Source organism: Pipra filicauda, unplaced genomic scaffold (genome assembly GCF_003945595.2).
Source record: "Pipra filicauda isolate LSUMZ 115617 unplaced genomic scaffold, ASM394559v2 scaffold655_size181804_pilon, whole genome shotgun sequence".
NCBI lineage: Eukaryota > Metazoa > Chordata > Aves > Passeriformes > Pipridae > Pipra > Pipra filicauda.
Window position 1 is genome coordinate 15,489 of NW_024104815.1, and position 24,877 is coordinate 40,365.

Here is a 24,877-nt window from a genome sequence, read left to right on the forward strand (position 1 = left end):
GAAAATGGAAATCTTTTCAGCCTGTGAATATGAAATACCTATTCTGAATTCTTACACTGAGAGGAAACAGGAAGTGAAAGGGAAATCTCCCTTGATCACAGCCCAGATTTATAAAAGCTTCTCAGAACACCTGATTCTAAAACCATTAAGTGATGCTCACAACAAAGTCCCTGGTTCTAATCATTATAAGGCCATTAAGCTCACCTTACTGCATTTAAGCTGGACATGTAACCAACACCTGTGAGAGCAGGTACTTCTGTTTAAGAGACTTTAAAAATACTGAAATGAAATCTCAGACGTAGCACACCTAAGTTCTAGGGGTTTTTTCCTCCAGATATTATCAGATACGGTATTTAAAAAATAAAGGGGGAAACTTTCAAAGAAAAAGTGTTATGGGTTTTTTATAATTTAGAACAAATTATAAATTAACCTGTCCATACTTTTGAGACATAATATACAAGAGCAAACAGATGACCGTTCTTTTATTACTCAGGTACTACAATTTTTCCCAATAAAAATGTCTTTTAAAATTTCTTGCTACTGTTATCCAGCTCAGATCTTGGTACAGGCTTTCAGATGAGGTATTCTACCATCTCTCCATCTGGAAGGTCCTGCCCCATGGTCTGAACAGGGGCTTTTCTTTCAAGAGTGCTGGAGTGGAAGAGTGGCCCATCTACGTGATGAGGAAAAACAAGAGACAGACAAGACAATTATAACAAGAGACTTGTAATTTCAATGAGGTTAGAAATATGACATTAACATTTTAAAAATCATTTTCTATCATTGGCCAAAGACAGCTAATAACTTATTTCATTTTTTAAAATTCCATTCTCTACGTATGTAGCCAGACAAATAAAGATATTGTATCAAATTCCCTTTGGGTACCTCCCACTGATACACAAATCCACATAAAACTGGAGTGACTGCATTTAAACCAGTCAGCACAGACTTTCAGCACCAAACCTGTCCCCATCTCCCTCGATACCCATTAAATAGCATAGCATGGGCAGGGTGCACAGCAGCCCAGCCAAATGCACTCTTCCATAAAGAACAACATCATTGTAATGTGGCTGTAAGGAGAAGAGGCAAGGTTGTGTAATCAGCATTGATTTGGCAGAGTGGGCTGGAAAATGAGCAGCTCTTGCCAGCTCGGAGCTCTGTGGGAAGCAAATTCAGCTTCTGTGACAGTCACTGTCAACTGGATGTGCTTGTGCCAAGGCTGAGGCTGGTCCTGCGACCAGGGCAGTGAACTAGACAGTCCCATCCTGATAGTTCCCTTTCCTTCTTCTTCCTCCCCTTTTCTGAGTCCACTTGCCTCTGAAAACCCACTCAATGCAATGGCCACTTTCCACAGCCCATTTTCATATGCTGTTAAACCCCACATGCTGCTCACCCTGACTTCAGAGTCAACACTGACTCAGAGACTGCCCTGGGATTTGCATCTCCCTGTTCCAATTCTCAGATCTCACTGTACCTCTCTAACCATGTGTCCATGCTTATGCTAGCACTCTTAAAGCTTTTTTTCCTTCAGAGCATTTGAGACCTCTCAGAACACTGCCGTGCTTGCCCCCAAAACCCACCTGCCCTCACAAAAACTAGCCCTGGTTTGCCTGAACTGAAAAAGGGACATCAGGGCCTGCCCCACAGAGCAGCACTGACGGTGAGTGGGCAGCAGGGACCCCCCTGGGACAGCAGCTGAGCCCTGTTACCTGTTTTCTCTGCACTGTAGGTCAAGCTGGTGCTGGGGAGTCGTCCTGGGGCAGGAGCTGCAGGGGAAGGTGCAGCTTTGCTCTGTTCACTTCCCCGGTCTGTCTGGGTGCTGCAGTCTCTGCTGCCTGTTTTTGAGTGGGCTGACAGCAGTGGTGTGGAAGGAAGGACGGGAGAGGGGGTGGAGGGAATGGATTCGGAGCGATATTCTGTTCCCAGCAGAACACCTTCATGGAAAAAGGGAAGGAAATGTCACAATCACAGAAAAACAACTGGCATCAGTTCCTGTGTCCCTCGGCAGGACTTGCTCTAGGATCTCGAAAGTGCTCCATGCTTCAGGAGACAGCACTAATTTATTTACCTTTCCATAGCACCTTTCACCACTGGGTGCTGAAGCACCTGAGGAATAGCAGTATCCTCCTGTTGCTGTTTGCAGGTGGGCACTAAGAGTTACCTGGCTCTAAGCACTGGCCCATCTTTGGCAGGGTAAAACTGCACACTGAAATCACCTGCAACAGGGTCTCATTCACATTTCAGGGTCTTTTACTCTCAGAGGGGGGCCTTTGGGCCTAACTTCCTCCCTGGAAAAAAAAAATCATCTAGGATTTGCTTTGTTACAACTCCATTTCTCGAAACAATGCTGTTGAGCCATTCCAGATAGGAGTCATGTTAGTGCAGGCACAACACCAGGGGACAGAAATCCTGATTAGTATCTCTGCTCCTATTCAAGGAGACTTTACACGTCCAGCCAGCCATAACACCCAACAAAAAGCAAGTGCTTGAGAACTCTGAAAACTGGTATCCCAAACATCCCTAATGTCAGGTACCAAACTAGGAATAAAGATCACACATTTTAATGAGAGAGTATGGACATCAGAAGTCACTGTTTCCCAAAAGTGATTAAAACAAGCAGCTATTCCAAATGTGTCCCATCTTGCTTGCAGTCAGTTTTACTACGTGCCAGGCCAGCTGGTCTGTCTGTCTAACACACCTTCCTCTGCTGCTCCTCCTCCCCTCTAAGCAGTGACCTGCGTATCTGAATTGCCACTGGTACTTGAAAATTACCCAGACTGCCTTTCCAGCTCTTGTCCTCCCTCTTCTCCTCCAGGATGGGAGTGCTGCTCAGCGTTGAGGAGTGGGACAGCAAGCCTGAGCCAGCGTTGGAGATGGACATGAGGGACTTGGCAGGTCTCATGGAGCTGAGCTGGTCTGTCTTGCCAGGCTCCTTCCGGGAGCGCTGCTGCAGGACTTTGATCATGGCATCCTTCTCAATGATCTGAGCATGGAGAGTCTTAATCCTTTTGGGGAAGTAAAATGAACAATTTATGAGTCTCCTGTCTCCTTGCACTGAGGCCTCAGTGTCCCCATGGCTGTGAGCAAGACCCTCTTAGGCCTTTTGGGAGGTGGAGAGAGGATGACAGCGAGATTGTTGTCCTGGACACTGGCTGCTCACTGGCCCACAGAGCAAATTATGCACAAGAGAATGCACTGAGACACCCACCCACCTTTGGCTCCTGGAAGCTGCTCTAAACAGCCATGGAAGTGGCTTTGAGACAAAGCTGAGAGTTATGGCCAGGACATGAGACCAATAGAAAGAAGAGGATTATTGACACACTCTGGGGAGTCTGCACTGGACCTAACCCCAGGGAAAGCAGTTCTGTGAGACTGTTAAGAGGTGGTGGAGCCTGGGGTCTGATGAAGACGCCCTGAAGAGAGAAGAGGAACAAGCTAGATGCAAAAAAATCTAAGACAAGACTTTTTTGTATTAGCCCTCAGTATCAAGACAGATTTTGGATTGCTATGTAGATACTGCCTTGGCCAGATGAGTGTGTGTCATCCTACATCGTTGCTGTTGGGGAAGATACAAGAATTGCTGGTTCTGAGGTGTCTACCCAGACAATTAATGTAAAATCCCTGTCTCAAGGAAGCCAGATAGGGCCAAACTGCACTTTACCTTCCCTCCATGTCAAGACATCTCCTGTTGGCAAGCAGAATCTCCTCCTCCTCCTTCTGGATGCGAGCTTCCAGTGAGGTGTCATAGCTGGGGTTGGGCGAGTGGCTGATCACCGTCGTGTCCCTGAGAACAAGCAGTACAGCAGATCAAGGACCTGATATGTTTGCTGCTTTCCTCCTAGCAGCACAAAATCATTGCTCAAAAGTAACAAACAAGAACATCCACTTTTTATGAGTTTAAGCTGGCTCAGTGTCTTCCAAAAATCCAACTCCCAACTTCATTAGTGTCCTAATGAAGATTAGATTATAAAAACATGCAAGTCATTACAACAATATCCTGTCCATCTCAGGCCAGTCTATAATCTAATGTAGATTAACTGCACTACTGTAAAGGGATCAATGAGGCGAATCATGGGGAAAGGGAAGGATATAGAACACCAGGTGTTTTTCTTCAATTGAAATAGCACAAACTTCACTGCAGATATAAAGCTTTTTCCCTTCCCCTTCCAACAGTATCATACAGGGAATGTGAGTATCAAAGGGAACAAGGCATGGAAGTTTCTTAAGCAGTCCTAAGCAGCTTGGTCCAAAACACTTGAAATGGGCTGAAAACAGTTTCAGGCTCATTCTGTACAGTGCCTGATGTTAACACTGTCATAGTTGTTCAGTCCACTAACCAAAACATAATGAGTATTTCATTCTACTTGTGAACGTGAAGGGCATGAGAAGGTCATTTACCAAATAAACCCAATGTGACCCAGATTCCTGCCTGTGCTCTAAAGCATCCTTCCTGCAACCTCAGGATGCTAGTTCCCACTAGGGAAGAAAAGGGAAAGAAATCTGTACACAGCGTAGATGAGGTTGCCCCCGAAACTAGTGGAAGCCCTCCCAGCAGCTAGATGGAAAAGCAGAGGCTGGCTCTTTCCTGACTGGACAGCATTTTTGTTCATTTAACAAAAGCTGACCAGCAACACATGCCCTCTCATTCCCCGATAAACAATAGACCAGGCCCCTACTTATCAGCCCATGCTGAAAATATAACATGGCCTCTAAGGGCAAGCAGCAGCAAAAGCCTTTAGGGAATCTCTAGGGAGGCAGAAAACAGTGCACAAGAAGCATCAATATGCTGAAATAACAGCTTGCTTCTGGAGCAAGATAAGATAAGTCTTTAAACGCTAACACAGCAGCTCTGCAACTTTACCCCTGTAATTCCAGTATGATCTTACAAGCTGGAAAGCCAGTAGTGATAACAGCCCTATCTGGATTTGGCTCATGAAACAATCCACAGTAAAATCTGCCATCAAGAACCATCAACTAGAGAGCAATGAAATTCCATGTACGCAACACCCAACGCTAAGGAGCTGCACTCCAACACAGCTCCCGTTCACCAGCCAGCTGAGGCACTCGGGCCTATTTACAGCCATAATAAGTGTTTCTGTGCAGATGTCTTGGAATGTGAGCTTGTTACCAAATTTCAGACACCCTTCCCACCCCCACAAGCAGTGCTCTCCATACACAGCAGAATGTTTTGAGCAGAATTTCCTAGTAGATGTTTCTGGTTAGTAACCATGTTGAGGACAATACCACAAAGTAATTTGCAAAAACATTCTGGAGAACAAGGAAGCCATTCAGGGTGAATGATGTGAATCACCAAGCTCACCCCATCTCACATGACTTCAGAAAGGACTGATTCCTGCTTTAAAAATAAAAAAACAAACCCTTTCTCATACACCTATTTTTGAATCAACAGCTTCTAGGAATGGCTCAGAACAATTCTAGTCTGGAAAATGGCTCCTGCACGTGGAGGAATCTTCCTCTGGAAAAATGTTTCTAATTGCTGGCAATTCCACAGCTCCCAGAAAAAGCAGCCAAGCTCCACTTACATGAAGAAGTCTGAGGAGCCGTTCAGAACACAAGGCAAGCGATCATGGGAGGGTGGTATGACAACATTCCTCGGTGGGAAATATGACATTCAACTGGAAAAAGAAAACAATCCCAGCACTATGAAAAGTCTCATTTACCTCTGAGCAGCCACAGTTGCAGCTGCATCCAAAGCAAACTGCCTCATCACACTTTCCTCCAGGTACTTCTGTTCCCACTTGGTCATGTCAGCTTCCAGAGCGAGAATCCTTTCTTCCTTCTCCCGCAGGAGTTCCATGAGCGCCGTGGCGTTGTACTCGGAGACGTTGGCAGCCTGAGATGTGCCCTGGCGCTGAGTCCCGAGAGAAAAAAAAACCAAAACCAAAAACAGAAGTCTCAGGATGCATCTGTAAGAATCAGGGTTGGTTGGTCTGCTTTTTGTTTGAAGGACAGAGGCTGCTCCAGAGCAGCACTGCTTTGACAAAAGAACCCCCCAAGTGAAATGCAGTTGTCGATGCAATGTTGGGCAGACTAATAAGCAAATGTCTGAGATAGAAAATACTCCTAAGCCCAAAATATGCATCCCAGAGCTGGATCATGCTATTCAGGTGTGATGTGTACAGCCCATCCATGATGCCTAAAGTAACATCGACCTACTTCCAACAGTGTTTAGCAAAACACTAACTAGTTTACAAGAGCTATCACCCCTCTTCAAAAATACATCCAAAATATTTTTAAAGGATTTGGTCATTAAATTAATATTATCAGTGTAGACCTGGGGATTAAGTAGCTGGGGATTAAAATAATTCATTTCTAAAGCAATATTTGGAAGACAGGCAGTGTTCCCTTTCAAAACAAGAGTGGAGATTTGCTGAGCTAATAGTTCAATGGATAATCTGGGATTAGCAGGATATTTGACTTTAAAAAAAATTTTAAAAAATTTAAAAGAAAAGAAGTTGGGTGGACAAGCTTTTTATGCTCAGCTCAGAATTTTTAACCATGACAAGAAAGCAGTTTATTTTGTTTACTCAGGCTCAATGTAAAAAGTTGTTTAGAGTTCTTAATCTTCCAAAGGTAACACAGAAAAGTTTATCAAATTACTCCTACTAAAACCAATACAAAAACCCCCAAGTAAGATTCAAATATCCATTCGTATGCAGAGGTGGAAGTTGGGGGATAAAAATAACCTGAAAATAGATGTGATTTAGAACACAGGCCTGCATCCTATTTCTAGTAAAATTTACACACCTGACAGTTCACCTGTGTTTGACCCAGGTTGAAGTAAAACTTCACATCCAATTCATAACACCCCTGCACAATCTACTACTCATTCATTCTTTTCACTGAAAAAGACTCACATTACACTCACAAGAATATAGTCCACATTTCCATCAACTGCATATATAGAATTGGTTTTGCTGCTTTAGTCTTGTGTGGGTTTTTTTAAATGCAAAAGTTTTTTGAAGGGCCTCTCTTCAGACCAGTTGTTAAGGAATTTTATATAAAATTCCAAACTGTGAACAAGATACTAAAAATAATTTCAAAGCAAATATAACCAGGATACTTAATGATAAAACAGCATCTAAGCTATACAGCTGTGTCTGCACCCCAGCACAGGATGGATCCCCTATTGCTGCTTACCTAAATTTTCTGATTAAAATAGTACAAACTCAGGTAAAAACGATACAACAGCCAGCAAATCCATGACTCTAGCTAGCAAAAGAAACATCCCTTAATAATACAAGATGACAAAACCCCCACTGCCCTTCTTTCCTGCGTGGTGCAGGGTGTGGTGTGCAATCCTACAGGAACCCCAGCCCAGCCCAGGGGAACAGGGGTACCTGCTGCATCCGCAGAGACTCCAGTTCTCTCTCCAGCCGTGTCCTCAGCCTGTGTTCCAGCTGCTCCCGCTTCTCACACGCTGCCTGCAGCTGAACCAAGGCCTGCTGCATCTTCTCCACCTTCTCCACATAGACCTGCTTCTTTTTGAGCTGAAAGAAAGGAAGAAAATGCAACATAAACTAAACAATGAGAATGAGTGAGTGAACTTCTGGCTTTGCACAGCAGCCAGGAGGATGTGCAGATGACCTGCAGCACCCGAAGTGAGCCTACAAGAAAGATGGAAAAAGACTATTTACAAGGGCCTGGAGCGACAGGACAAAAGGGGATAACTTCACACTGACAGAGGGCAGGGTTAGCTGGGATATTAGGAAGTGTTCCCTGGGAGGCTGGGGAGGCCCTGGCACAGGTTGCCCAGAGAAGCTGTGGCTGCCCCATCCCTGGAAGTGTCCAAGGCCAGGCTGGAGGGGGCTTGGAGCAACCTGAGATAGTTGGAGGTGTCCCTGCCCATGACAGGGGTGGGACTGGATGGGATGGTTTTTAAGGTCCCCTCCAATCCAAACCATTCCCTGACTCTATGATTCTATGACTGCTGTCAGTGAGCCTCAGACTCCTGCTCTAGACTCAGCCCTCAGGATTTTACAGGTCTGTCCCATCTCTGCTTTCCTGATGGGTATATTTGTCCTTTTTGACCTCGGCGACCCCATAGTAACGATGGGGAGACTGAGGAAAACACCTGTTGCAAACTTCTGAGAGCAGCAACAGACTAGAAAGGGCACCTGGGTTCATAATATTGTTTGAGTGAATTGACACACGTTTCCAAGGTAACTGCAGCAAAGACAGTGTTTAGAGCTGGTCCACAATCTGGGAACACTTTCAGGGCAACACTGAAAATTGCTGGCAGTGTTTTTACAAGGTTAAGCAGAAACTGATTCAAAACTTGTAGGATCCTATTCCAGTCCCATAATAATAAAATAATAGGATGAAAGCACACACCAGCCATGTCCTGTGCTCTCCCCATGCTGCAACCAGGCTTATTCCAGCAGCCTGGAATAATCTTGGCCCAGAGTGACCTGAGAGGTCCTGCTCTGTTCTTGCCCCTGCCCTTCCATCCTCCTCCATCGTTCATCCTGCACACCAAGCTGTCTCACAATAAGCAACAAAAACTACCATGCTGAGCCCCCCCAATAACTGTATTAGCAAGGTTAATACAGAGTTCAGGCAGAAAAAAAACAAACTAATATATGAATAAACCAAAAAAAGAATAAAAATACACCCAGGGCCCAGCTTTATTTTAATATAGGGAATACTGGACACCTATGGACATTACTTTCTATTAAGGAAAAGACTAACAATTGCAATTAGCTGGCCTTTTGCAGCAAATTTGGGATACTGCTTTTGTAGCTGTGATTGTCATAAACCCTGAAATACAAAAACAGCAGGAAGCAGGCAACTTTTCCCAACAGTCGGAGCTGAAGTCCAGAGAATGCAAAACACAGACTCCCTTATGTGAGTTCAAAGAGCTGCTCTACAGCTTCATGGAAGAAAAGTCCACTGAGGGATATTAAAGACAAAAGACACCACTTTGGGCTCAGGAAGTCCTTCTTGGAAGTGGAAAATACTCTGGGAAAGTATCGCTGCTTGTTGGCCCCATTCTGATAACGCTCCCTAGGAATCTGCTCTAAGTTTCAGCAGACATAGGATACTTTGATCTGAACAACATGAGCCATTCTTACATTGCACCTTTATTCCAAAAAGGTCTTATCATGTGTTTCTTCAAAAATTTTCCCTTTTCTCACTCCTCGTTCCTCGAGGCAATGCAGAGATTGCAATGTGAATAGCGGAGAGAGAAAAATCCCCAAACACTATTAATCCCAGACATGGTATCCTTTTCTTCTCTTCATAAAGTCAGCAGGCATCTAATCTCACAGCATGAATGTTGCTGCCTTAGAGGATTTTCCCCCAACAAGTATTTTACAATAAAAGTTACAATAAACAGTGAGCAATCCAGCCAAAGGACTTCCCACCAGTGCATGTACAGTAGAAAGGTATTTTTATTCGATTGCTCAAGATTTCAAGCTTGTTTGGAATGGGAGGGACAAGCAACATTACACTTAGATTAACAGCAGCTCAAAGTGGCCAAAAGAGAGAAACTACGGGGTTAGCAGCAGAACCTAGAAATGGAGAGCACCCAGTATCTTGAATTTTGACCTGGACAAGAGTAAGGAACAACCTGATAAACCCACTAGCAGTGAAATAGTATGCATCAAGCTGAATAATAATATCTTGCAAATCAGCTCTCCTCCCTTTCTCTTCTGGACAGGGGGATAAAAAAAGTTGAGGATGCAGTGATGCACATTTGGTCTCTTATTACCTACTACAAAGCATTTAAATTTCTGAAAAGTTTTTTAACACACAGGTAAAATCCTCCCTGCAAAAGCAGCCACTGACAACATTTTACTGGTTTCAAAATGAACAAACCTGAGTATGGGTATGTGTGGATAAACGTCCTGGCCTGCATTCAAAGAACACCAAGAGACCAGCCAGAAAACAGAACCAGGACACAGAAATTCCACTGAAACATTCACTTTGAAAATGCTCCCATCAGCCAAACCTGCAGGTGGAAAGTTGCAACACAGGCTGTTGCCCAACTTCCTGCACTGCCTGCACATGCCTGACTTGGGCACCAGACCCAACGTACAAGCACAGCTTGTTCAGTGGCTTTGCAGAAAGACAACATTTTCTCCCCCTTCATAAGGTACACCTCATCTTCCAGCATCAGGAAGAATTAGGAATGTTAGAATACTTGGGACTCATGTGTGTATTTTTTTAACAACGTAAAACTGAGAATTAACTCAGGAATTCCTTAAGTAATTTTCAGTTTTTTGGAACCCAGATGTTCCATAAGCTTTAAAGGCACGGATGTGCTCCACACAACTCAGCTTTCCCAATGTCTTTTGTCAGAATTATCCTTTATCTATAAGATTGTTTCATTTCACACACTTCCTGCACTGTCAGCTCACTGCATATTCTGGCACTTTCATTTCCAGCTCTGCCACTCTGCGAGTGTTCGTGACAACAATTTACCCTTCTGTGGACCAGGACTCTCCAGGAGTGGCGGAATTGAAATCTAATTTTTATATTTTTTATTTCTTAAACTTTCTGACTTCATCTGTCCTCTCAAAGTAAAGAGGATCGGGAATGATTTTCCCAAGCGCAGAGGGATTTCATTACCACAAATTGAGAGTATGATCTTGTTTTCCTAAGACAGGAATTGGAAACAATTTCCTGAGTATTGCCAGGGTGCTGAAGACATAAGTAAGTTGGGAGGAAGGAAAAAAAGGCAGCATGCTGAGGCTTGTTCTTGGTCATTTGCCATGGATTCCCCACCCTCTCTCTTCCATCATAGAACCTTGGCTCAGTGCCAAGGGTCACAACAACATCTACCACAGCAGAGATGGCATCAAAGGATGCTGGAATTCTCTCCTCTGCATCAGGCCTTGCAGTGAACACGTGCTCTAGGTAAGAGTTCATTCCCCAAGCTTTACAAGGATGCAGTCACACCCTTCAGTATGTAATTTTAAATAAATTTGACAAGATAGTAACTTTTCTTTTGATGGTACAACATTTAACTAAGAAGCAAACTCATGGTCACATAATGTATCATAACTGCTTTGCCTCAAAGGGTGCTCTGGAAATGCAGAGCATTTTGCTCATGAGGATATCTTTATTATAACAGCTATTTAAGATGTAAGATCTCAAATAACCTCAGTGCATGTCTGGAAGCACAGCAGAGCACTTCAGCATGACTGTATCCCTTCCCAGCATTTCCTGCAGCACAGAGCACAGCTTTATTAATATCATTATCTTCTCCAGGTCAATCCCTGACTGCTTTGGAAAATGTCCTAACCAAGAATCAGAGATCAGGCTATAATTTTATCAATAATATTTTCTAACTAAACTAGTGCAAACAAGAGCATTCACTCTCCAGTTCCCATTTACTACAAAGTTTATGTAAATTCTGCAACAGGACCAAGGACAAGAAAAATAAAGAGGACCAGGAGCGGCTTGGGCTCTGCAGAAATCAGGTACACGAAGTGCAAAGTGAAGCAGGGAATACCCCAGGATTCCCTGGCTGCCTGATCAAGTATTTCTGGCTTCATTTTATTTCCCCATTCTTTGCATGGTCTAAACCCAATGGCCAAGGATAAAGTTTTCCTCTCAGAAATAGGGGTACTTGATTATTATTACAACTGTCCAGCAGAAGGGGGATTAACATTCTGAAAGCCAAACAAATCCTATTCCTCCATTTACTCAGGCTTTGACAAACCACACAATCTCATTCAGGGATCCCAAGTTCTTGCAGAAGGAAGGCTGGGAAGGGGGCACAGAGGTTTCATGCACAGGGAGCAGGGGTACCCAGGAACAATGACTTTTCACTGTCAAGTCCCAGGGGAGGCTGTAACATCCTCCGACTGGAGCTGCCTGTGCAGGACAAACGCAGTCCTGGACACAGCAGGCAAGGGGGAAGGAAGGATCTTTTTGTAGAGATCATTGCTTCCAGATGCATTACTCAGCAAACATTTTTTCTGGGGAAGAAGAGAAAACTTCCTGCATAGCCATCAATGATTCAGAACTCTCCCAGGCATTTTGTCAAACCCAGTTATTACCTTCATCTTGGACAGCTCCTGTTTCAGTCAACTGGTAACATTCATCAGCATCTGCTTGTCTCCCACCCACAATTTCTGATGTCTTCAAAGTCCTTGGTTTAATATATTCAGGGTGTTTTCATTACATTCTGGGTTTATCCTAAAGCTGAATCCATTCACACACAGCTGAAAATGTGTTTCCCCACAAGAATTTGCCTGCTATGGCAGAAATGTAGTTAAAAAATGAGACAGCAAGCACGTTCGAACCACCTCTCCCTCATGCAGTTGGAATATATTCCTCTAGGATGCCTTTGAACCCTTGGTTGGTTTGAATTCAGGCCCAACAAGACACCACTGGCCCCAGCAAGAGCTCATGCTGAAACAATCTGGTAACACTATCCTCTTGCTAGGGAATAGTGTTTGCTGCATGGGAATGTCATAATGTCGTCGCTCCGTTTGTTTGTGCTAAAATAAGTTCTAACTCTCAGAGCCACCTCTGGAAAATCACTAACTGGCAGAATATGTGAGATAGTGACATAGCAGCAAAAAGCCAGTTCTGTTCTGTTACAAGAATGTAGGTCATTAGACACACACATATCAGTTACAGGGAAGAGAGGGAGTTTTCTCTCCTCTGCACCCTACCCATCCAGGAACAATAAGCCATCTAAAAAGGGTCCCCTTTAGAAGCAGCTCTGTCCTGAAAAGAGTATTTTGTAGCTCTCAGAGTCTGAGCATTTATGTGAGAGAAAGCTATGGAGACCAGGAATATCTTTTTATAGACCAAGAAGTGACTGGAAAAAAAACAGACAAGCCTTCAAGCACACAGCTCTCCTTTGGGTTTCCTCTTGTGCCAGAGCTCTGCTCTGAAAGTATCTCAGACAAAGCATATAAAGTACAGTAGATGTCACTGGGAAATGCATTTTCACATTTCCCCATAGACAGAACCCTCGCTGTTATCAGAAATAGTAGGTTATTTCTCTCCTACCAATAGAACAGTGAAAAATGAATACAGTATCTTAGCCCCGACAGCTGTTTATGTTGAATTCTGATGGCTGAAAGACCTTATAAATACAAGCATTTTTAGAAAAGATATTTCATTCAAACTTGTTCTCTCTGTCAGCCCTCAAATTCCACCCATATAAGAGGACATCATTCTCCTCTTTCCACTGCAAGTTGTGTGAAAGAGGATGGCAAAAGAGTAGGTATTTTTATCTTCCTGGAGGTAGTCACTATTTTTCAAAGCTGTCTCAAGGCACTCAGTAAAACAGTGGTTTGTAAAGTGGTGGAGCAAAGGAGCACAAGCTACACTACTGCAACAAACCCCACAAACTTTCTTTGAATTGAAGTTTGGTCTTCCGGGGTATGAATTTAACCAGAAATGACCAAGTTCAAGAAAAGCTCTGGGAATTCCTTTTTCTTTTTTTTTTTTTTTTTTTTTTTAAAAAAAAAAGTAAAACCAGTAGCAATTGTACCCTCTGCAGCCAGTAGCTGTGGTTAGATAAAGTGTTTGGCATCAAAGTCCTTCCTGCAACATTACAAGCCTGGTAAGGACTGGCAATAAGTCGGCATTTACTCAGTCTGGGGTGGGTCAGAAGGATCCTTTCTGCAAACACAGCCATTCTGCCTCTGGCCCAGAGCAAAGCCAAGTTTAAATGCTCCATCTGCTGAAGGCTCTCAAGGTGTATGCGAGCAGATGTTGTTTAAATCACGGTACCGTGCCTATTTTACAAGCTCACACATCCAGGCCATCTGTGACCAGCCACAAACCTGCTGCCATTCCAATGTTTCCATCAGAGTTGAGACCATCACAGCAATCCATGGTCCAAAATGAGAATTTTCCAATTGCTTTAGCTGCAGTTATTATCACTAACCATTTCCGACTGTGATATAGGTTTTTAAGTCAATGTACATATGTTCAATTTATCTCAAATGTATTACACATAATGAAAATAATCTGAAGTTTTGATTTGAAAAACCACAGACTAATACTTCACTCGAAACAATTTTAATAGGCTGATGATTTATGCCAAACTGTGGAATATCTGCTAAAGGGAAGAATGAAAATGCAGAAGTGAAAATAGGGGGTTAATAACTGGGTACCTTTAAGGAGAGTAGAGAAGTATAAATATCATATATAAAACAAACATATGTAGCAGTTCTGTTCTTAGGCATATTTAAGTTTGCTTTAAATATTTATGATCAATCACCCTTTTTTCGCGCTCTGCAGAAATAAACTCCACACTTTCGAAAACTTTAATGGCAGCTTGTTCTAAATTTGAAGAGTCATTTCACCCTTACAAACAGGGAAAGTGTATTCTGTGAATGTCTACTTTTGCTTCCAACTGCTTCATACTATACTTCAGTATCTCCAAGATCATCCCTTTCTCCATCGCATTTAGCATCCCTTTACCTCTCCTTTTGCTCCAAGTTGGATGTTAAAATTCAATATATATAAAAACCCTCAGAGCACCACAGGGGTAGAAAAGTATCTACATTTATAGATGGGTGGTTTTGTCCAAACTGGCAATTGAAGCAAAAGATTTTTAAAAGAATCTAAAGGTGCAATTCCAACGCAATATTTAAATTGTTATGGTGATATAAGACTTATAGCTCTCCTTAGAACGGAAATATTCTTTTTATAAAGAATCTAGTGCATACAAGGCAGGGTTACTCTGCTTAATAGGAAGTCAAAACGGAAAGGGAAAAACAAAAAAGCTGAAAACTTACATTACAGGATGCAACAACTGAAATGTGCACACCCCCCTCAGGCCCTGAGCCAGAGTAGCTGCCAAACCTGAGCATAAGAAACTCCACCCTCCTCAGCTGGACTAGTTACAGAGACAATTACAGGGACCAGTCATTCAGATTAAGTAGGCATTCAGATGGCAGGAATAAAAGGAATAATCGACAAATTGTCCATATCCTGGTCACTGAATGTCACTCACTCAGAACAATGTTTCCAGTCCCCTCTAAACTGTGCCCTGAGCTCTGAAGGTCTGGCTGCCTTTCGAAGATTTACCAAACAGCTTGGGGATTTGAGAACTTTCCACAATTTAACACTAATGAGGCAACAAATGCTTTATAATCCTAAGTATTTAATTCAATAATGATTTGAGAAACCTGCAAAAGTGACTCTTTAACCTTTGTTTTCCGTTTTTCCTCTCTCACCTTTAGGAGAGTTAATTCCTGCTCCCTCACTGAGATGCTTCCATATTTATCTGCAACAGGAAGGGTGGCACTTCCTGCACGCCCTGGGATTCGAGCAAAGGTTGGATGCATATGACCACGAGCCCTCATGCAGGGCACTTCACTCTGTGTTGGTGTACATGTGTTTTTTAAGCTATCACGCAATCTAGCCCAGAGTCACTTCCCTACTTTACCAGTCTACTTAGGCAGCGACACTTCGCTTCAGCTTTACTGTGAGAGAGCCAAAATTAGTGCCTGCATTGAGGTTCAACCCAGGCAAGTGCTGGTGCAGCTGATCACAGCACCTTCTATACACATTGACTCCAAGCAGGTGAAGAGTTCAGGGAAGTCACAAGGATGTCCCATGTACTTGAGTTAGTGACACACCAGACTTTTAGTGTAATAAGGTGCTGAAATTTGAACAAAAGCCAAAGAGCTCCAATAAATTGCAGAGTCAATGACAGAACAGTTCTAGAGCCAAAGAGAATCACATCACGTGTAAATAAATTACCCTATAACCTAATGCTCCCTGTCCCCTGAGTAACCAAGGTGCAAGCCAGCCATGCCAGGCTAATAAGGTTATGAGAGCAGGTAACCCTACAACAACATCCTGGATGAGCAGAGCAGATCCAGGAGGAGAGACATCGAGGGAAGGCTTCCATGAAGCTGAAGAGATTAAAGAAAGGGGCGAAAATTAAGGACACCAGGTAAAGAGACACAAGAGGGGAAGGGCTATTGAGGCAAATACAGAGTCAGAGAAGAACAGGCTAAAATTAAGAAAGCAGCTACATCTGTACCTGGGAGAGGAGGATATTCCCTTTGTCTTTGATCATTCCTCCTCTCTTGGCACAATGGGATCCTGAACAGAGAGAAAAGTAGAAGCAGACAAGGGGAGGGTTTGAGGAATGTCTCTGAAAGCAGCAAAATTCAGGTGCATGTAGGAACAGCGCTCAGCTGAGGGTGATGCTGAGTGCTGGCAGGCAGGGAGAGGGCAGAATTGGAGAACAAATCAGCAGTGAGGAAGTGTGCTTGGTCATGACATTTGCTCCTGAGACTCTCCAAGGAGGAAGAGTAGGAGTAAAGGAAGCAGAGGCTGAGAGTGGGAAACGGGGCCTTTGAGAGGAAAGAAGCAGGCAGGAGGAAAGAGGACGGACGCTGTGACGCAGAAGGGCAGCGAGGTGAGAGCCATGAGTGGCAGGGACAAAGCTACAAAAGCAACTGCTGTGAAAGCTGCCCAGCTAAGCAGCTAAAATGCATTATCCCCTCCTGGGAGGAAAGGTAGAGAAAACAACTAAGGTCATGCCCAGCTTATTACAAATGCTGGGCACATCCAGAGCTCTGCACTGTCCCCACACCTGGCAAGGGGACAAGCTGCATTCATCTGATACTATTTGAAAGTCCATCCAAATCTGAATTTCTGCCAAGTTCAGGAGGTTGCCAGGGCTGAGATCTCAGTTCCAGCCCACTTTTACAAGTTGAAACAAAAAGAAAACAAAATATGGCTGCTTAGACAAAAGCACTTCCAAGGAAATACAGATTTGTGGCTTATCTGCGCACAGTTCAGTGGTTTAGCTATTCAACACAAAGCTAAGCAGATATAAACAGCTTTGAAGAAAGCAGATTTCCTTAAAACTTCCACAAGACAAACTCATTCCCCCAGTCACTTTTACTGGAACCCGAGCTACCCTAATTTCTCTCTCCCAGCATCCTCACCTCCTCCTCCAGTTTCACCACCTTGGCCTGAGCGTTGTTCAAGGCCTGGTCTCGGATCTCGATGTGTCGTCGTTGGTCCTCGTTGGTGGAACGTGCAGCAGCCAGTTCTATTTCCAGTTTCTCTTTTTCCCTCTGTGTTTCCTTGTCTGTGAAAACAAAGAGAGAGTTATCTATGGACAGCACTTGTCTCTGCCTAGCTTTCAGGAGTATTTCACTCCAGAGGTGAAGGAATGATTGCACTGGAACTTCTCACAGGAGGGAATGCAAATCTAGTGCTAAGGACAGAAAAAAAGGACATGGCTTTCAAGGAAGAGAAAGACTTATAACCCTGAAAAACAAGCATGGTACCTTCAAGTAACAATGTGCCACAATGATAGTAAGAAGGAATAGAAGGTGCATCACTTAGTACAGTTAGTCAGTGAGGTAATTTGCTGTGATTATGCAGATGGTTAGTGAAACTTGGCACCTCTTCACATCTGAGCTTTCAGTGGTGGAAAACAAACTGAGTAATTGTAATATCTCAGGCTGGGGAGAGACATGGCAGACTTCTGTGCCTGAAAAACTTGTGCTCCTTTTTTCCACACTGACCTCACAAGCAGGAAGGCTGCTCTGCCCAGGGCAACTGTCCCTTTTCAGAGGAACCCTCAGCTGTCCCACTTTGCTGTCAGTACCACCAGAGGAGTCAGAAAACAAGTGAACAATGAGAACTCCTGAGTCTTCCCCTGAAAAATGACACCCTGGGCCAGAACTGAGGCACATATCTCTGTTTGGTCAGGGCTCAAAGCAGACCTGCAGCTAAGAAAGCCCTTTGCCCAGCACTGAGAGTTCACGTCTGATGCTTTAAAGCCACCCCAAGCACAGCAGCTCATTCTTTTCTGCTGCTCTCCAGAAAGACCTGGACCAAGTTGAAGCAGCAATGCTGTTTCAGGAACAGGGCAACTGCCTTCAGAAAAAAACTAAATAGGATAAAAATAATTGTGGACTGGAGAACTTATCACACAGGGGTGTAAGGCAAAGCCACAATGCAGAGTTGATGTCCCCTGTATGTTGTCATTCCCAGCTCAAGCCAACCAGCAGCAACGATAACATTAACCCACTTGCTGGATACATAACCACAGAATACTCCCTGGAGTGATCTACACCCAGCACTGATGACACCAGAGAAACTGCATTCCAGAAACCAATATCCCACGACAAAGGAATGAGGACAAGGAGTGGAAGGCTTGAAAAACAGGAACTAGGTGCTGGGTGTTAGAAGAGACTGCATATGGAGCACACGGGCCCGTTTGTGCAAGCATGTGCATAACTATATTTACAGCACCACAATTACTCCCTTTCTTCTGCCAGCAAAAAGCCAGGAGCAAAGCTTTAGCAACATGGAGAAGCTAAAGATTCCCTTCTGCTGGGGAATCAGCACAGCCCACACACAGGTTGCAAAACAAACCTGTCCACCACCAGCACCCAGAACTCTGCAGAGTAAACCCTGACTGCAGCTCAGAGCCAGCCTATGACACAAGACACAAGGACAAAGGCTAACATCACCTGTCTATTTTTTAATTCATCTTTTCTCAGCATTTCTCCTCCACCCAGGAATGAGTTGCTGACAGTGTGAGCACATTAAAGTGTGCTGCAGAGACTGAGCTGCAAGGAGACAGGGTGGCATTACGCCAGCAGGTATCAGTCAGTGCCAGCAGGCTGTTTTTTAATCTCTAAGTGCTTGCAGAAAGCCTTTTGGAGTTTTGGTGCAGACTTTTCCCAAAATGAGAACTGCTTCACTTGACAAGTGCCTACAGCACTCCTAGAAATGCTGGGACTGATGACATGTAGCACTATGGCTTCCATGTTCCTTCAAAAGCAGAAATGGAATGGGAGGCCTCACAGCTTTGACCTTCCCATCTCTTTGGAGGCACCTATGAACCTCAATGTCCACCCAACCAGTCTGAAGGAGAGACTAAACTCACAGACTTTCCCCTACCACCAGGAGTTTGGAATTCACCCCCTGACAGCCATTTGTTTGCAATGTAAGCCACAAGGAATAAGCTAAAGATGACATGGGACAGGAATACCAGCATTTGTCAGAGTAGCAGCAGTGTGTGTTGCACTACAGAAAAACTCTGTTTTGGAATTTTATTGTGCTACCTTTTCATGTAACAACTGGAGAAAAGTGAGCGCTGTCAGAAGGGTGGAGTACACTATGGGATGACAGAAAAGTTGGCTCGTCACCATCAGCCTCAAGACATTTCAGTACAAAGGAAAAGCAGCATTTCACATCCGTCATTTTGGTTTGCCTTGTGATAAATCCACTGCTGTGGACAGAATTCCTGACCCTCATCCAGCCCAGCAGACTGCAGGAGTGTTCATCCCCTTTACTTTTGCTGAACAGGATAGGGCAGGGGCAAATAAAAGAGGAAAGAGTCAGGAGACCTAGCAGGCTCCAGTCCCACTGGCCTTAACTCATGCCAGGACTCCTGTCATTCTGGGAAGGTTTAATTCCAAAGCTTTCAAGGAATAAAACAGGTGGATAAAATATCCTGTAAATTATGGGGTAAACATTAATTTTACAGTTTAACTGCAAACTACCTTTGCTCTGCAATCTCTAATAAATCCCATCAGAGGGACTTTACATACTGACAGAAAAGGAATTCTTGAATCTCTCCTCCTTTCTCCACTGCCAGTTTTGGACTGTCACTGAGCTGATTTCTGTCTTGATAATTAACCTGCTGCACTGTCCTCTGTCCCAGGATGGCTGGAGCTTTCCACTGACCCATTATGACTGTGCAACTCACTTTGTGCAAAGAGCTGAGAGATGGTTTTCCGATTGTCTTCAGACCCCTCAAACTCCTTCTCTGCGAGCTGCTTGTTGGCTGTCTCCATACGTTCTGCAAAAATTTTCAATAAAAGCAAACTAAATAAATAAAAACTTTCAAGCGTTAAGTTACATCTGCTCAGGGCATTTCTAATGCAAGCTGGGGGAATGGATCTCCTAATTCTACACAGTCTAAAGTAAAATGCCCATCAGAAGCTGGCACTCACTTTTGAAATGTTTCTAATGATGTCCTTGAAGAAATATGCTCAACGAGACAAAACAGTTTAAATGAAGTTCCAAAGAAATTACTTTAAAAAATTATAACACAGAAGAAGTTTGGTTTTTCAATTTATACCTTTATTTCTTCCACACAATTAAAAGATTATCTTATAATTACCCACTAAAACTTAACAGAAGATTAAATCACTGCTGTCCAATTACCTGACTTGAGGGAGTAGTGTGAAATGCTAAGAACAGCTCAACAGCTCTGCTGCTTCAAGATGCTAGAAATATGTATCAGTCTATGAAAATCAGAATAAAATGTGTATGCTGTGTTCTACTCTGAATAAGATTATTTAATGCAGACGTTTGTGTACTGTCCTTCTCAAGGGCACTGGGCACTGCATGGCTTTACCTCCTGGATGCAAAATAATTTCTGGGAGCAGGCTCTTAGCAAGAGACACAGACTCTCTCTTAGCAGTGAGAGCAGATGACATGCAGGACAATCAGAAGGCTTCCATAAAAAATTAAACTTAAGTTTAAAAGACTGTTTGTGCACCTTCAAACACCTCAAATTGTGGATGTTTTTCACCTTCACCTTTTGAACTAATGCTTAAACTTTTACTCCTGTTAAGGTCAAACACCACTCTCCCCTGCCAGCCATCATGCTGCTTCAGCCTCTCAGCAAGAGCCAGACACTAATAACATCTCACTCTGGAAAAGGAAGGGAGATCCAAAAAACCAGATGCCTACATTGATAAGGAATGACAAGACCTTCAGGAAGAACAGACAGTCTGCAGTTTGTATGTAAGTGCAAAGGGTCACTGGACAGGAAATCAAGTGAACACGCCCGGTGTGGGATTAGGCAGTCAGCAAAACCTCTTTCCATTTGTGCAAACTGAACAAATTGTACAAATTATCTCTAGGATATAAGACATGAGAGAATTCCAGGCTTGCATCTGGTTTATGGTATTTGGCTTATCACATGCTTCTTGTCAATGAGAAACAGGCTGGAAATGAAAGACTACAGCACTCTCCTAAACCTGTTTTTTCAATTCTCCCAGCAAGTGCCTCAAATCTCCAACTACTGAATAGTCCTGAGTATCCCATCATATTCCAGTTGTGTCAGACACAGGGAATTCTGCAGCAAAATGCTGTCCTGCCAAGTAAGTATAATAAAAAAACCAACACTGATGAACAGAAGATTTACTTCATTTACCTCTTAGATCCCTGTTGAAATCATGAAGCCTTCGAATTTCTCCTTCCAGTTTGTTTCTCATGGCCTTTTCCAGGGCATCCCGCTTAGAGGATGATTTCTCCAGGTTTTTGTACGCCTCTGAAACTTGCTGAATTTCTGTTTCCAGCTGCAGTGGAAGTGAAAACAAGCACTTACTATTTTATCACTAACAGTATTTGTTCGGTCTCAGACGAGATTACTTTCTCTCAAGTGTTCTTTATTGAGAGAAACCTACACTTATAAACTAAGTAAAACAACACTCTTGGGTCTGGATCCATCTGTATAAAGAATACCAGTGTCTGAAACAGAGTTTTGGACCCTCCTTCCAGACTCTCACTCTGGTTCCCCAATATGATGAGAACACGGATATAGCAAACTGAAGAAGTGCAAATGTAATCTATATTTTTTCCAAGACTGGGGCAGTTTGACACTACAGTTAGTTTGGGTAAAAAGCATTTATATAAATAGCTAATGCAATATCAGGTAAGTAAAATTAAAAAAAAAAAAAGGTAGATCAAACTATGCCGAAAAAACCCAGTGACACACCCTGCATTTCTGAGGAACTCTGTAGATAGTTGTAATGGTCCAAAATTCACAATAAAATCTCCTGATCTTCTATGTTTACACTCCTACAACTTAGCTGTGCTTTTAAATATGCAAATTATAAATGGGGAGAGGAAAACTTTGCAGTAGAATATGTTCTATCCTTCTTTCTAGCCTTCAGTGTAAAGTTTCTCTGATCATTCAGAGCAGAAGGAGATTCACTTCTAACTCTCCTCACTAGCCATGGTTTGCCATGGAAGTGTGGATTTGTGTTACAGCAAACCCCACTAGCACTGTCTACAGCAAGTGATCAACAGGGAGGAGGAGAGAAGTGCATTTTTATCCTTCTGTCATTATCAGGAAGCTGTCAAATACTTCTCTAAAGCATTTCCTTGTCAAGAACCCTCTAAAAATACAATAAAACAAACTTATGTCCCTGAGAAGAGGTACCATAGCAAATAATGAGCGTGGAAAGCCACGCTGGTCACCTGAACTCAAACACGTGTTTCAAGCAGTCACACATTTTCATGGCCCTGGACACTGGTCAGTGCAAAGAGCACAGCAAGGCCCACAAAGTCCTAAACTGGAAGTAGCATCAGCCTTTCCACAGCTGCAAAGTAAAAGCAAAGCTGACCTGCTGCATAGCTTTAAACCACTGGTCATCAAGAAGTTATTTCTATGAGGCAGCATGAAAACACCTCCACACATGCACGTTAATGATGGGTCTCACTGGGATATTTTCTTTTAAATGTTTTAGCATCATATACTCTGCTTGTTTCATAAAGCCAAAGGTGGCAAATAGCTGGGTCCAAATCAAGACATTAAGTTTTCAGGGAAGTTGTGTGGCATTGAGACAGTGACAAAAGAAGTTTTAGTCCCAGTTCTGCAGTCCAAATGCCTTTCATGTAGCCATAGCAGCACTACTTGCATTGCACTCTGTCCTGACGACCAGTTTTGTAGCAATGTCCCCTGTGCCTCCAGAGTGACTATGGTCTGGTGCTAGTCCAAACAGGTCCTTCCTGCAGCCTCCAAAATCTTTAAGGGAAATGAAACCTGCTGCTATCTTGGACACAAGCCTTAATTTAACCAAGCAAGCCAAGCAGTCAACCTCTTCAGCAGCTGATGAGGATGTGCTTTTGAGCATGGTCAATAAACCCTTAGCAGAAAACCGAAGGCTTTGCTTCTATCTTCTGACAAAGTTAAGCTGATGTCCAAAGGGACAGGATACAGACCAATCAATCTGCATATGAAAGACTCTGAAGTAGTTAATAAATTTGTTAAGCGAGGAATGTAACGGTCACAGATTAGGTGATTCAACTGTGGACTATACCAGGCATGGGAGAGTGCCTGAATTCTCACCAAACACACCCACCTTCTGCAGCCGGGCTACTTTCTCGTAACACCCATCCAGCTCCTGCCGTAGAGACCGGTTCTCTTCTGACAGGATTTCCACCATTTGCTGGGCCCTGGAAACGATGGCAAAAGGATCTACTTGCATCTGCTGGTATGGGGAAGGGATCTGCTGAGCCCGGGGCATCACTGAGTAGGAGTCGCCTTGCTGCTGCTGCGGGCCAAGGAAGGGCTGGCATAGCCGGTACAAATCTCCCTGATGGACTTGGTTGGACAAGAAAGGCTGCTGGGTCCGTGGCAGAATGCCAGGATCTGCCTGGCTTGGAGTCAGAGGTTGCTGATGTTGGGAAGGGGACAGCCTAGATGGTGGCGGAGACTGAAGCAAAGTCAAAGATCCCAGGGACGTCAAGGAAGACGTCGGGCTGTGGTGGTGAGGTGGTCTCTGTTGTAACTGCAGTGGCACATCTGGGTTCTGCCTGGAAAACAGAGAGCAGAGGCTCCATCACAGTCATGCAGAAGGTGCAAAAACCCAGTGGCAAGGTGTGGGATGACCCAGGTAGCTCCTGTGCACAGGCCTTCCTACACAAAAGACTCGTGTGAGGTTTTCTTCAATTTTATATGTTTGTTTTTAAAAATGTTTCAAAATAAAATCTTTATCAGAAAATATATTCTAAGTGCACAAAGGTCTTTCCTCTGGAGACTATTTTTTAGACAAACACTAACAGAAAGTCCAGCAACAACTGTTGACCAAAATTATTTTCATAACTTTTCACCATACTTTGCAGATAAAACTGCTCAACCGAGGACTGTTAGGAACGGGCTCTTTTGTTCTGCCCTTATGGCCTTAAGTGCCATCTCTCATGAGAAAACAATGAATTTTTTCTGTAATTCAGGATACAGAGCTAAAAGGATTGGCTAAGCTTGATGCTAGTATGCCAGCACTACTGATTTGAGCTTTCTGAACTATCAACCAAGAAGCTGCAGCCTGGTTACGTGAGACAGTTAAAAGATCTGAAAACCAACCTAAGAATCAGAAGCAGCCTTTTGATTTCAAACCCTCCTCAGTCCTATGCAGTGGGTATATTTACTGTTCCTAACAATAACCTCTGCATGATATCAAAGACAGATCTAGCAACCTGAGTCCATCACAGAACTAACTCCAAGCTACACCAGCTCACATTTCCCAGGCTCTGGAGATCCCCAGCTCAACTTCTGCTGCTTTAGCCAAGTAAGAAATCTTTCTTAGGAGACTGTGTGGATTTATCATGCTTGGATGACCTCAGGAGGCAGCTTTTGCATTCTCCTCTCAAGACATTCAACCTTTAACTTCTCTGGATGTTCTTTATTCTAACAGTTGAAGTCACTCCCTCTCCATGCTGCAGCCAGTCTCTTCTTAAGCACGGAGCTCAGCCTAGTGCAGACCCACTCTGGCAGTTAAACATATTCTGAACCACTCCTGCTGCTCTGGTAAAATTTCCCACCCTTTGGGATGCAGTTCAACCCCGCAGCTGGAAAAGCACACACTGTTGTTCCACCTGGCCGTGGCTGCTACAAAATATCCCCACGGCCCTCTGTGCTCCCGGGAGGGACCCAACACACCCTGCAGGGACCCGGCTGGACAAGGACACCAGGAGCCTTAGAGGAACTGACAACAGGAGCATGAACTGGGAACTAAAGGGTTACACAACGGGCTGCTCAGCCCAAGTGCAGAGAAGCAGCATCATCCTTCCTGTTCTCCGCAGAAAGAAGGAATCCACTCCTCATCCCTGTCCAAGAGGAAGCTCCGGCATTACCGGCATTACTCACATCTGGCTG

At 43.7% G+C, this 24,877-nt stretch overlaps 1 protein-coding gene across 3 annotated transcripts in view; it reads right to left on the reverse strand.

Annotated features, from left to right (window-relative positions):
* Positions 1–385: 385 nt before the first annotated feature.
* AMOT (angiomotin) overlaps positions 386–24,877 on the reverse strand; it is a 57,697-nt gene continuing 33,205 nt past the window's right edge. For all 3 annotated transcript variants that reach the window (XM_027715986.2, XM_039388479.1, XM_027715991.2), the window contains 10 exons: positions 23,085–23,538; positions 21,152–21,296; positions 19,694–19,786; positions 16,908–17,053; positions 7,362–7,511; positions 5,682–5,872; positions 3,662–3,784; positions 2,773–3,005; positions 1,710–1,934; positions 386–673 (listed from right to left, as the gene is read on the reverse strand). In XM_027715986.2, coding sequence (XP_027571787.1) covers positions 573–673; positions 1,710–1,934; positions 2,773–3,005; positions 3,662–3,784; positions 5,682–5,872; positions 7,362–7,511; positions 16,908–17,053; positions 19,694–19,786; positions 21,152–21,296; positions 23,085–23,538 — 1,861 coding nt within the window. In that variant the 3' untranslated portion in view covers positions 386–572. The remainder of the gene's footprint in view (positions 674–1,709; positions 1,935–2,772; positions 3,006–3,661; positions 3,785–5,681; positions 5,873–7,361; positions 7,512–16,907; positions 17,054–19,693; positions 19,787–21,151; positions 21,297–23,084; positions 23,539–24,877) is intronic.